This window comes from Ananas comosus, linkage group 9, assembly GCF_001540865.1.
Source record: "Ananas comosus cultivar F153 linkage group 9, ASM154086v1, whole genome shotgun sequence".
Classification (NCBI taxonomy): Eukaryota; Viridiplantae; Streptophyta; class Magnoliopsida; order Poales; family Bromeliaceae; genus Ananas; species Ananas comosus.
The window spans coordinates 2,263,606-2,275,150 of NC_033629.1; the positions used below are offsets into that span (position 1 = coordinate 2,263,606).

Here is an 11,545-nt window from a genome sequence, read left to right on the forward strand (position 1 = left end):
AAAAAAAAAAATCTAATAATGATTCTATTAAATTTAGCTATTCCGAATGCTTTTTCAGCAAATGGAACTGAGGATTTGGTTAAAATATTAGTAACTGATCATTTTCTAATTTAAAGTATTAAAAAATAAGTTAAATTAAACAAATAAAATTAAAAAGTAGTAATTAGAAATGTAAGAGGGCTCCTTACAAAATATTCTATAGTTGAGGGGGTTTCCGCACAGTTTTCACCCTAATGGCCTAATGGGCCTAAATCCCCGCCTCTTTCTCTCTCCCTCTCTCATCCCCTTCCTATCTCCCTCGCGCGCTCACCCCATCGCCATGGGAGCTCTCCGCCTCCCTTCGTCTCCTCTCTCCCTCCTCCTCTCCCCATCCACCCCTATCCTCCGCTCCTCCCCCACCCTCCGCCTCCTCCGCCCCTCCCTCTCCGGCGGCGGCGGCGGCGGCGCCCCCGGACGCGGCGGCGTCTCAGCCCGGAGCCTCACCAAGGACGCGGCTGCAGCGGCGGCGGCGGCGGCGGCGGCGGCGGAGGGGGCGGATCGGAAACCCTCGTCATCGTCGGGGTACGAGGGCTCGGTGACCCCCCGGTCGGTGGACTTCAACGCGTGGTACCTCGACGTCATCGCGAGCGCCGAGCTCGCCGACTACGGGCCCGTGCGGGGGACCATGGTGATCCGACCCTACGGCTACGCGATTTGGGAGGCGATTCAGGTACTACTCTTCTCTTCGATTGAGTTCGTTTAATTTGCTTAATTATGCTTTAGAACACTGAATTTACGGGTGTTTTTACTGGATTAGTCACCAAACTCTCCACTGAGTTCTAAATTTTGTAGCAATCCCTAAACTCATGTTTACAAACAGTAGTCAACATTAAGTATGGTTAACAGTAATCTGGGTTTCTGTTTAATTGGCCTAATAATCCTCTTTTAAGCAGAAAATGTTGCACATTTCAGTCTCAGCTAGATATAGGTGGAGAAAATGGGAAAAAATTCTTAATCTTTGAGTTAGAAATCTTTGGATGCCGTTCTCGTGGTGGTTAATTTTGATGGCAATGCTCATGAGAGAGTGATTCAAGATATATAGTTCTTTCTAACTCTCTGTGCTTTCTTTGCATTGTTTCTTAATTTAGGATTAGATTTGTCGTCTAATCAAGTTTCATGTAAATTTGGAAATAAAGATCTGTGTTGCGGTTAGCAAAAATATTAAGATTCTATCAAAATTCTACCATCTTTTAATAAGAGTGCAGTGATTGCCATAGAGCCTGAAGTTTAATGGTGCATTTGGGAAAAATAAAGTACTGGGTTCGCCCCTTGAGATCAATCTAGTAATCTATAATTAAACCTGATTTGAACTATATGGTTTTATTTACTTGTTTCTGTGGTGTTCAATTAGGATTTTTTGAATGTAAAGTTCAAGGAGACTGGGCATAGCAACATGTACTTCCCTCAGGTGTGCTGTGTATTCTTTATTTTTGTTCTTCTGCCGTTTTTGTTTTATCTTATTTCTTTTAATATGTTTGGCTTATAAGTTTACTTTCAAAGTTTCATGCATGTATGTGACGTATCCTTCTTAATTTCACTTTTTTTTTTTCCCCTAGATCATAGGCTTTCACAGTGAATTTCTGGATACATTTTACGGTTCAGTCGTTAGAAGGTTCTGCTCATTATCTCCTTATAATTCATGAGCTAATGTGTTAGAGTAGGCAGCTATTTAGTGAAGGATACATAAGTGATGCATAAGTGATACATGCTTTGTGGAACCTTATGTCAATTGCAACTAGCTTTTAGTTTTGTAAACTTTGATGAAACTACAACTCATATTCAATTAGCTAGTATAATAGCTTTTGAAAAATTTGTATACATCTGTATATAGTTCTTACCAAATAAGTGGATTGTTAAACTGTCTATTCTGCTCGCTCGTTTGGCCATCCTCATGCAGTCTGAAACAGGGCTTAAATTTCTCTTTTCTAACATAGGCATGTCTGTGTTTCCTGTAGAAAAGTCTATCAAAGATCATCCTCTTCTTAATTTAGCAAGATATTGAGATCGTTGCTCCTCCCTATTATTTCTCTTCTCAGGAAAGATCTAAGTTCTAGTCTATAAGAGCCTTTCAATGACTCACTTGGTTTTGGACAAGTTTAGTTTATGTTCATTAAGTCTTATTTCACACGGTGGATACTCAATCATGTTGTTCTATCAATGTTTTTTTGTTACATTTGCTTTGGCTTGATTCTTTTGCATTGCGGCAGTTTATTCCATACTCATTTATTGAGAAGGAAGCCAGTCATGTAGAAGGGTTCAGTCCTGAGCTTGCATTGGTGACGATTGGAGGAGGGAAGGAACTTGAGGAGAAACTTGTGGTAAATTTCCTTCTTTTAGAGAGTTTTACACCTCTTTTAGCAAAATTTTCATTTCTTTCTTATTTGATTGATGGACTGAGATTGAAGTTATTTTTACTTTTGATTTTTCATTTTTGAGGGTTTGATAGGTAAGACCGACAAGTGAAACCATCGTAAATCACATGTTTACTCAATGGATTCACAGCTACCGAGACCTTCCTCTCATGGTTAACCAGGTTAAAATCTTTTGAAGACTTCTGCCTTTTTATTTATTTCCTGCAAAATTATTTTCTTTTGATTGTGCTCCATTAAAAGCTCAGTGGGCCAATGTGACGAGATGGGAAATGAGGACCAAACCTTTTGTTAGAACCCTTGAATTTTTGTGGCAAGAGGGTCATACAGCTCATGCAACTCTAGAGGAGGCTGAGGAGGAGGTCTGTACTTCTTACTCTTTTTTTTTTCTTTTTAATGTTTATTCACAGTTCCTGCAATTATTATACTTTGTTTTATTATTTTTTGTTGCTGTGCAGGCGTTACAGATGATTGACATCTACACGAATTTCGCTTACGAACAAGCTGCAATACCTGTTATTCCAGGTAGAAAATCGAGAGTTGAGACATTTGCTGGTGCCAATCGAACTTACACTATTGAAGCTATGATGGGTGACAGAAAGGCATTACAAGCTGGAACTAGTCACAACCTTGGCCAGAATTTTTCTCGTGCCTTTGGAACACAGGTTATTGTTCGCTATAATTATACTTCCAATTGACTTAGTTGTTCGGAGAGAACTTTAAATGTTCACTTTCGACTTTCGTGTAATGCAAGATTACTGCTAAACTCAATTGTGTTTATAGCTCATCATCCTATCTAGTTCCTGCTGACTACATCAACTTAGGCTTGTTATTTAAGAGTTTGGATGCAAGTTGTGATATAGGACTTTTTGGTTGAAATTTTTGGTGGACCGAGCAAGGTTCAAATGGTTTGGATGGCTGTGAACAAAAGGAACCATATGATAGGCTTTTGAAGAAATTATAAATAAAACAAATTTTCCTGTAGGTTTTGTAATTTTTTACTGCTGGTTATGTAACAGTAAATGATGATCTGGTTAAGTTTTGGTGTGAAATTGTGTGACTTGAGGATTGAGGGGATGCAAATGGTGTGTATAGAAAAATGAAAGATTTTCACAGTTTTACAGTTTCTTTGCTTTTGTTCTTCTTATTGCTTTGCTGGATTTTTCAAGTTTTTCAAGAACTTATCCATTTAGTACTAATACTTATCATAATGGTTTGTGGCATGTACACATGGCTTGGGTAACTGATTGTACACATGACTTACTTTGTGCATATTTCTCTGATTAGTTTATGTATTGCAGTTCACTGATGAAAACGGACAAAGGCAATACGTATGGCAGACTTCTTGGGCTATCAGCACCAGATTTGTTGGTGGCATCATCATGGCTCATGGAGATGATGCTGGTCTAATGCTTCCTCCAAGGATAGCACCCATACAAGTAGGTTTGAGTAGATATGGGGAATCCCACTGTACTTTCCAACCTTCATTGCATCTGAAGGATATAATTTTATCATCCGATATTCTTTAGTTAGCCCTTTTAGTTGTGATCCTACTTTGGTACAACGACATTAATATAGTTAGCTGATGCATTTATGGTGCCTTTCTTACTCAAATTATTTGCCCTGCATTCGTGGGAGAGTTTTCCTGAAATAAAAGATGCTTATATAGAAGGCAGAGTAGAATAAATGCAAATTTTGGAAAAAGCAGTTTGATGCAGCTGTAATGAATCTGAAAAATTTAGCTTAGCGACATCAGAGGATGACTCGAAGTTCTTATTGGAGGGACATTGTAGAAAAGAAAACCAGCATATGTGTACGCATTTAGCCTTCTTTGATCACACCATTATTTGAAAACACTACTTAGAAGATAATCAGAGATATGTGCTTACGATTCTTGGTCTATTAGACTCACGAGAATATCCTGATGTATATAGAATGAACATCCTGTTGTATATAGAATCTCTATTCCGTTTGTCTTGGGATTTTCTTTATGTTTTCACATCAGTGGATGTACTTTATTGCCATGTCCTCATATGGGAGATGCTAATTTTGCTGGTTCTTATCTGGTGTATAGGTAGTAATAGTGCCGATCTGGAAAACAGCAGATGAGAAAGCAGGAGTTTTAGATGCCGTAGCCTCCATTCAGCAAGTACTCAAAACCGCTGGAATAAAAGTCAAAGTTGATGACTCAGAGCAACGAACGCCGGGATGGAAATTTAATTTTTGGGAGATGAAAGTAAGCATTTTATGTCCATTGATGTTTTTTCTATAATTATTCAAGATTACATTGTAATCCTTGTGAAGGTAGGACAACATATGGCTAAGCGCGGTTAGAGAATATACATATACACCTGTATGGCTGTATATGTATGCTCTCTGTAGTTTAATTTATCACACATATGCTTCAAAATGGAAAATTTAGTGAGTGTCTCTTGTTTTCAGTGGTTTCCCTGATCAAACTAGAGGTTACCAAGGAACCGTGCATAACACTGAATAGGGAGCCGCTGAATACACCTGCCACACCTTATATGTGAAATCGATGCATTACCTGAAATACAATCATAAAGTTGAAAGTACGAGAGATTCCTATAGGCATACCGTCAGAGAAACTTCCTTGACTAGCAGGGTAGATCAATAAAACATTTGATTGCTACTGTAGAAGCTTTTATAAGTTTGGCAGCTGCCTTACTGAAATGTTAGAAAAGGTTCTGAGAAAATTAATCTTGAGACTTTTTGGTTTTACACAGATTTATATAGCAAAGTCTTCTTATTCCTCAGGGTATCCCTTTACGAATAGAAGTTGGACCTCGCGATGTAACCAACAGGAGCGTGGTTGTATCGAGGCGAGACATCCCTGGAAAGCCCGGCAAGGATTTTGGGGTTTCTATGGAGCCTTCATCTCTAGTAGATCATGTGAAGAGACGGTTAGAGGACATCCAGTCATCGCTCTTGCAAAGGGCCACATCATTCCGTGATAGGTAAATTCAATTTTTTTTGTCTCGCTGAAAAATTATAAATATGTAATTAGCTGAAATGAGAGCTTATATTTTTTCTAATGCCCACCTATTGATAGGTTGATGAATCCTGCTAGAGAAGGTGCTGCTCTGTGTAATAAAATATTTTTGTTTTAGGATAAGGCCGTGTTGCGATGTTAGCTGCATTCTGTATGCTAGATTTTTTGGTTTCGTTGCTTTTGGAGGAAATGGGGTGAAATAACCCGGTCTTTCTACAGTAGGTGGTCATATAGAATCATTCACGACATCTGGAGTATAAGACCGATAAGCTGCGCTATTCTTGTTGCTTCTTCTTGTCATTATATTCTTGTAAAGGGTAGTCTCTTATTTTGCAGCAACATAGTTGATGTGAGCTCATATGGCGAACTGAAGGAGGCAATTGCCGAAGGGAAATGGGCACGGGGTCCTTGGTCAGCAAGGTAAGAAACAGTTTTTCTCGGAGTGTATTACTTTTTTTCCTTTTAAACCAATCCATCGAATTTAGCTAGGAGTTAGTGCCATAATTTTAACCAGCGGATTAAATCTGTTTGAATGTTAGTGATGCCGAAGAGTTAAAGGTTAAGGAAGAGACCGGTGCGACAATACGTTGCTTCCCATTCGACCAGCCCGAGGGGCACAAGAAGTGCTTTATGAGCGGTAACTCAGCCGACGAAGTTGCGATTTTTGCCAAATCTTATTAGTTTCGATGTACTCTTCAGCAATCTTATTAGTTTCGATGTACTCTTCAGCAATTTTGCGCATCACACACGTAATTTAGCTTTCCTTTTGTTGTTAATTTATTGTAATCCTAGTGGCTGCATAATGATTCAATTTGTGAAAGAATTAAAGAATTAACACCATAAAGTAATGATGGAATCGATATATATTTTTCGTCGTACATTTTGTTTGGGAAGCATGCTAAAGCTTCAACACGTACTCTAGCAATAACTTGCTCGTCGCTGACCATAAGATTGAATAAGATGTATGCATACACTCTCTGCTGCTGTATTACGGCTGATGAAATTTTTGCCTTTTTCCCTGCTTGGTCTTTGTAGCGTTGAAATTCTACATAAAGTCTCCAGTTCATTGACTGGAACGACGTTTTTCATTTGATCGTTCACGTCCTTATTTTCTGATAAGAGATTACTGAGACTTGTTACCCTCAAACTGCAATGAACTGCACAATACTCTTTTGAACCCTGCAAAGCGCGCTCATCACTCTTGAGGATTTGAAGCTGAAGTTTCTGTTATATGATGCGCTCGGATAGCGCGGGCAGCCGCCGGAAGAAGTTGTGCGCCGCTGGCGGCATCCGATCCCGAAACATCGGGTGCCGGAGGTAGTAAAACCCCGCCGCCACCGCCATCATCCTCGATGGGACCACATAAAGCACCACTGCAACCGCCAGGCACATCGCCACGAACATTCCGGTGGCGCGCGGGTCCCTCCACGTCACCAGCGCCTGCACCCTCTCCGCCTGCGCCGCCACGTCGCCCAGCATCGCCTGCACCCTCGCCCCAACCGCCCGGAGTCTGTCATACCTCGCCCACACCACCTCTGCGGCCCTCGTGCTCGGCACCGGGTCGAACTCCTCGTCCAGCTCCTCCCTATCTGCCGTCTCTGCCATCGACACCCTCACGCAAGGGTGAGGCACGGGCCCCTGCAGGCGTCTCCGGTACCTCCAGGCCCCGACCGCCGCGAAGTGCACCGCCAGCACGGGCAGCAGCAGGTCCGGGTGCCACGCCAGCAGCACGAGCGCGCCGTGCGCGAGCGCTGTCGCCGTCGGGTTCCGCCAATTCCGAGTGTCCTCGACCCACCGCGCCGCGTCGGCGGTCCACGCCAGCGCGGCCACGATCCGGTGCCAATTGGCGCGCACCTTCCGCATGCTGAACCCGCGGGGCTCGGCTGCATCCAGGAGCCGCAGCGGCTCCTGCAGTGCCGGGGGGATCGGGCGGACGTGGTGCATTGGGGGGAGCATCGGGAGGCCGTACGCGTGCACCAGATCCAGCACGGACCCCGCGCGCGCGAAGCGCACCGCGAGCTCGATCTCCCCCATGCGCTTGGCGCCACCGGGGAGCATTAAAATTAACGGGTAGGATCCGCGGTAGACCCGATCGGTCTCGAGGGTCGAGACCCGGATCCGGACCTTCCCCATGGGCCGGGAGCACGGGGGTGGGGCGGGGTCCTTGGGCCCGGCGTCGGGATCGGACGGCGGGGACTCGTCGAAGACGGCGAGGGTGAGGACGGTGCAGGGGTCGTAGACGGGCCACGTGTACTGCTCGTTCCAGGCCGGGTCGAGGGAGTCGGCGACGGTGCGGGTGCGGGCCCACTTGGGCCCGTACTTGGCGACCGCGTAGGCGTCGGTGGAGCCCTTCCCCCGGAGGGTCCGCATGGGGAGCAGGCCCCTGCAGCCGACCACGCCGAGCTCCACGGCCCCCAGCGGCGCCCGCCACAGCTGGCGCGCCGCGGGGCGGTAGTCGCTGCACGCGTGCGGCGCCTCGTCCGCCACGTGGTACCCCCCGTCCAGGCACGCCCGCACGTGCAGCCTCCCCCCCGGCACGTGACCGTGTCCCTGTCCCGGGCCCCCCTTCTTCTTGACGGTGGGGAGGACGTCGAGCCAGCGCGAGGCTACCGTGCGGTCGTCGACGCGGCGCTCCACGGCGGAGAGGGGGAGCGCGGCCGAGCCCACGGCGGCGGCGGCGGCGTCCTTGCCGGCGCCGCGGATCTCGAGGGAGAGGAGGAGGCGCTCGTCCTCGCCGAAGGGCTCCGCGGCCACGAAGATGAGGTCCTCGTTCCACGACGGGGCGCCGCCGCGGCACGCGGCGGCGCGGGTCCGGAGCACCTGAGACCCCAGTGCCGCGCGCACGGCGACGGCGATCGCGGCGTCGCGCGTCGGCGAGGGGAGCGCGTCCTGGGCCTCGATCACCGTGACGCGGAGGTACCACAGCTTGGGGGAGACGTAGACCTTGGAGCGCGAGGACCCGGCGGAGGGCGGCGCGTCGGCCTTCCACGCGTCGGCGAAGGATTCGTCCGCCTGGGTCCCGATCCACGTGGCGAGCATCAGTTGGCCGCCGCCGCCGCCGCCGCGGGGGCCCTCGAGGCGGTACCACTGCGGGGCCAGGGGGCTGTCGGGTGGGTCCCGCAGGGGGACCTCGGACGCGTCGAAGCAGAGCGCGCCGAGGAGATGCCTCTCCTCCCCCTCGGCGTCGTCGGCGTCGGCGTCGTGGTCGTCCTCCTCCCCGGGGGGCAGGTCCCACACGGAGACCTCGAGCGACGCGGCGGGGGCGGCGGCGGGGTCGCCGGAGTAGGGTTCGCGGGCGAAGGCGAAGGTGCGGTCCCACTCGTGGTGGGGCCCCGCGCGCCGCGCCTCCCGCGTGCTGGCGCGGCGCCCGTGCGCGGCCACGCGCACGCGCGGCGCCGCCCCCGCGGGGAGCCCGCGCGCGCGCACCACGCGCACGAACAGGTACTGCATCTTGTCCACCAGGTCGTACTTGGCGGGCCCCTCCCTGGCGATCTCCGCCCCCATCCCCTTCATCCGACGCGGCCGCTGCGGCGCCCATTCGGGACCCGCCGCTTCCTTTTCCGGCTCACTTCTTGTCTCCACCGCCGCCGCCGCAATTGGCTCGGGCGGCGCTTCTTCTTTTGCCTCCATGTTTTGCCGATCCGATTCTTCCGCGGGCTTTTCAGAATTCTCCGTAGGCACCGCCGCCGGCGCCGTTTCTTCCAATTCGGAAGTAGCAGCACTTGCAGCTGCGGTTGCTCCGTCGGCCTCGGCCTCGGCCGGTGGCGCTTCCGCAGGCTTCTCCGCATTTGGAGCCTCCGCCAGCGGCGGTGCTGCAGGTTCATTACAATTCTCATGGACAGAATTCGGTTCATCACTACTATCGTTAGCGGCAGAATTATCCGGCTCCGCAGCAGCAGCAGCAGCAGCAGCAGCAGCAGGTGCGGGGACGGGGTCGTCGACATAATACACCTTCAAGCCGATCTCCCCCCTGACCCAGCTGAAGAAGCTCTTCTTCTCCAGCGGGAAGTGCATCAGCGCCTCCTCGCCCTTCCGCACGCAAAACTGCCGCGAATCCAACCTCACCCGCCCGAGGAAGTTGTTCCGCCGGCTCGGCCCCACCCTGACGTCGTGAAACACGTCCACCTCCAGCGGCTCGTCGAGGTCCGCCGCGGCCGCGACGTCGAACTCCAGCGCCTCGTTCCACGTCGGGTTGAGGTCGCGCTGCGCCGTGCGGGTCTTTCTGCGTTGCCCGTCGAAGTCGACGCGCACGTAGGGGCTCGACGTGCCGGTGCCGTCCTTCGGGAGGAGGTTCCGGGCCTCCACCACCTCCACTACGAGCTTCCTCATCGTTGCGGCCATCTATCGAACAGTTCGTGTGGTAGTATAACAAGCCTGTAGAAGTGGAGTCTATATATATATACATACATAAAATATAAAGCAGCTGTTTTGTACCACTTTACTTGTTTATATTTTAATACATTAAGGTATCGTTTGGTTCGGGGATAAGAAAAAAGTGGCTATTCCAGGGATAGGTATAAATTGAGGTATAAGCGAGGATTAGATCAATTTTGCGTTTGGATGAAAATTTGGTTATTCCTGGAATAAAAAAAATAGCGTTTGGTTAGGTAAGATGGAATAAGAAAGATAATGGGTTTTGTAAATAAAAAATAATGATATTATCCACTTATTATATTTGAATTTGAATTTTTAAATTTTTAAATTTATATTTCTAAATTTAAAATTTTAACTTTGAAATTTAAAATCTCAAATTTTAAATTCAAAATTTTAAATTTTAAATTTCAAACTTTAAATTTAAGATCATATTTAAATTTAAAAAAATATAAAATATCAAATTTTAAATTTCAAAAATTTAAAATATCAAAATTTAAATTTAAAATTTAAAATTTAAAATTTAAATTTTAAACTTTAATTTTGAGATTATAAATTATAAATTTTAAAAATTTAAATTTTTAATTTTTAAAATTTTAAAATAAGAATAGTGGTGGGAACAATTAATAAAAATAATTTATTATAATAAATTTATAAATTTTTTAAAAATTCTACTTAAATTTAAATTTAATAAAAAGAATTTATTATAATATTTAAATATAATTTATTATAAATTTTATTATAATATTTAAATATAAATAATATGTATTAATATAGTACAATTAATAATTTTATAATAAAAATAATGAATTATAATATATAACATATTATATTTATATAATTTAGTTTAATTCAATTTATAAATTTAATTAAGTTTGAAATTAAGCATTGGAATAGCACTATTCCACCAAAATGGTGGAATAGCAAATCCCTTGCTATTCCGGGATAACCGAGAATAGCAAGATTTGACCGGGATAAAATATTCCGGCCAAATTTCACCCCGTTTGGCGGAATAGCGGGGATAACTTTCGTTATCCCCGCTTATCCCGCGATCCAAACGGGGCCTAAAAGTTAGATGTTTGACGAACAAAGTCTCAAACTAACCTATTAGAACAAGAAACATAAAGCCTATAGCAACAAGACTTCTATAAGAACTCTAGCCAAGCCGACTAGGCTTGTTGGTTCGTGCGGTGGCATACCAGCAATGTGTGTTGTGATGCGTGATCCTGCATTTTCAGTGTCGACACAACCACTCCGAATCAAAGATCTGTATTGACGTAGTGCTATACACACGCCTTTGCAATGGGAACAGTCACTATTGCGCTGCTCGGCTAAACAGATCCTATATTAACGATTCACTACTAATCCCCACATAAGCTGAGGCAAGTTGAGCAAGATTAATGCAGAGAGAGAGAGAGCAAAGAAAGCTGGTAGTGGGATTCTTTGCTGTAGCAAAAAGATAGTAACCGAAGATGGTGAGAAATGAACTTATAATAACAAAGCAGATGACAAAGAAGAGGTTCTACCGACCCTCCCTAAAGCAAGTGGCAAAGGATTTGATAGTTGGTATCTAAGACCCAAATTCGAATTCTAGTTGATTTATCTTTCTAGCTAAATTTATTTCTAAATGAAATAAACGAAGTGGATACCATACTATCTATCTCTCAAAAAAAAAAAGAAGAGAAGAGGTTCTTAGCTTCATGTGGTGGGCATTTAAGTTTACTTAACCCCCACTGCTTTCCTTTTCTTTTCC

At 45.9% G+C, this 11,545-nt stretch overlaps 2 protein-coding genes across 4 annotated transcripts; one reads left to right on the plus strand and one right to left on the minus strand.

The window, feature by feature from the left end:
• Positions 270–6,295, plus strand: LOC109715243 (proline--tRNA ligase, chloroplastic/mitochondrial). 3 transcript variants are annotated; one of them, XM_020240160.1, is made up of 12 exons: positions 271–709; positions 1,391–1,447; positions 2,247–2,357; positions 2,486–2,572; positions 2,657–2,770; positions 2,867–3,073; positions 3,710–3,847; positions 4,483–4,644; positions 5,187–5,386; positions 5,758–5,841; positions 5,961–6,102; positions 6,133–6,295. In XM_020240160.1, exons 1-11 carry the CDS (start codon positions 320–322, stop codon positions 6,100–6,102), a joined length of 1,692 nt encoding a protein of 563 aa, XP_020095749.1. In that variant the 5' UTR covers positions 271–319; the 3' UTR covers positions 6,133–6,295. The 3 variants fall into 3 exon arrangements, with proteins under 3 accessions (XP_020095750.1, XP_020095749.1, XP_020095748.1); XM_020240159.1 differs by having other exon boundaries at positions 272–709; positions 5,961–6,295; XM_020240161.1 differs by lacking the exons at positions 5,758–5,841; positions 5,961–6,102; positions 6,133–6,295 and adding an exon at positions 5,482–5,726 and having other exon boundaries at positions 270–709.
• Positions 6,245–11,338, minus strand: LOC109715242 (protein QUIRKY-like). The gene is made up of 2 exons (XM_020240157.1): positions 10,992–11,338; positions 6,245–9,810 (listed from the first exon to the last, which is right to left on the minus strand). Exon 2 carries the CDS (start codon positions 9,760–9,762, stop codon positions 6,649–6,651), a length of 3,114 nt encoding a protein of 1,037 aa, XP_020095746.1. The 5' UTR covers positions 9,763–9,810; positions 10,992–11,338; the 3' UTR covers positions 6,245–6,648.

Excerpts from the sequence above, each read along its gene's own strand:
- LOC109715242 (XM_020240157.1), bottom strand. The coding sequence starts at position 9,762 with ATGGCCGCAACGATGAGGAAGCTCGTAGTGGAGGTGGTGGAGGCCCGG.
- LOC109715243 (XM_020240160.1), top strand. The coding sequence starts at position 320 with ATGGGAGCTCTCCGCCTCCCTTCGTCTCCTCTCTCCCTCCTCCTCTCC. Across the intron at positions 2,573-2,656 it reads TTCCTCTCATGGTTAACCAG|TGGGCCAATGTGACGAGATG; the intron begins GTTAAAATCTTT and ends TTAAAAGCTCAG. Across the intron at positions 5,842-5,960 it reads CGGGGTCCTTGGTCAGCAAG|TGATGCCGAAGAGTTAAAGG; the intron begins GTAAGAAACAGT and ends TTTGAATGTTAG.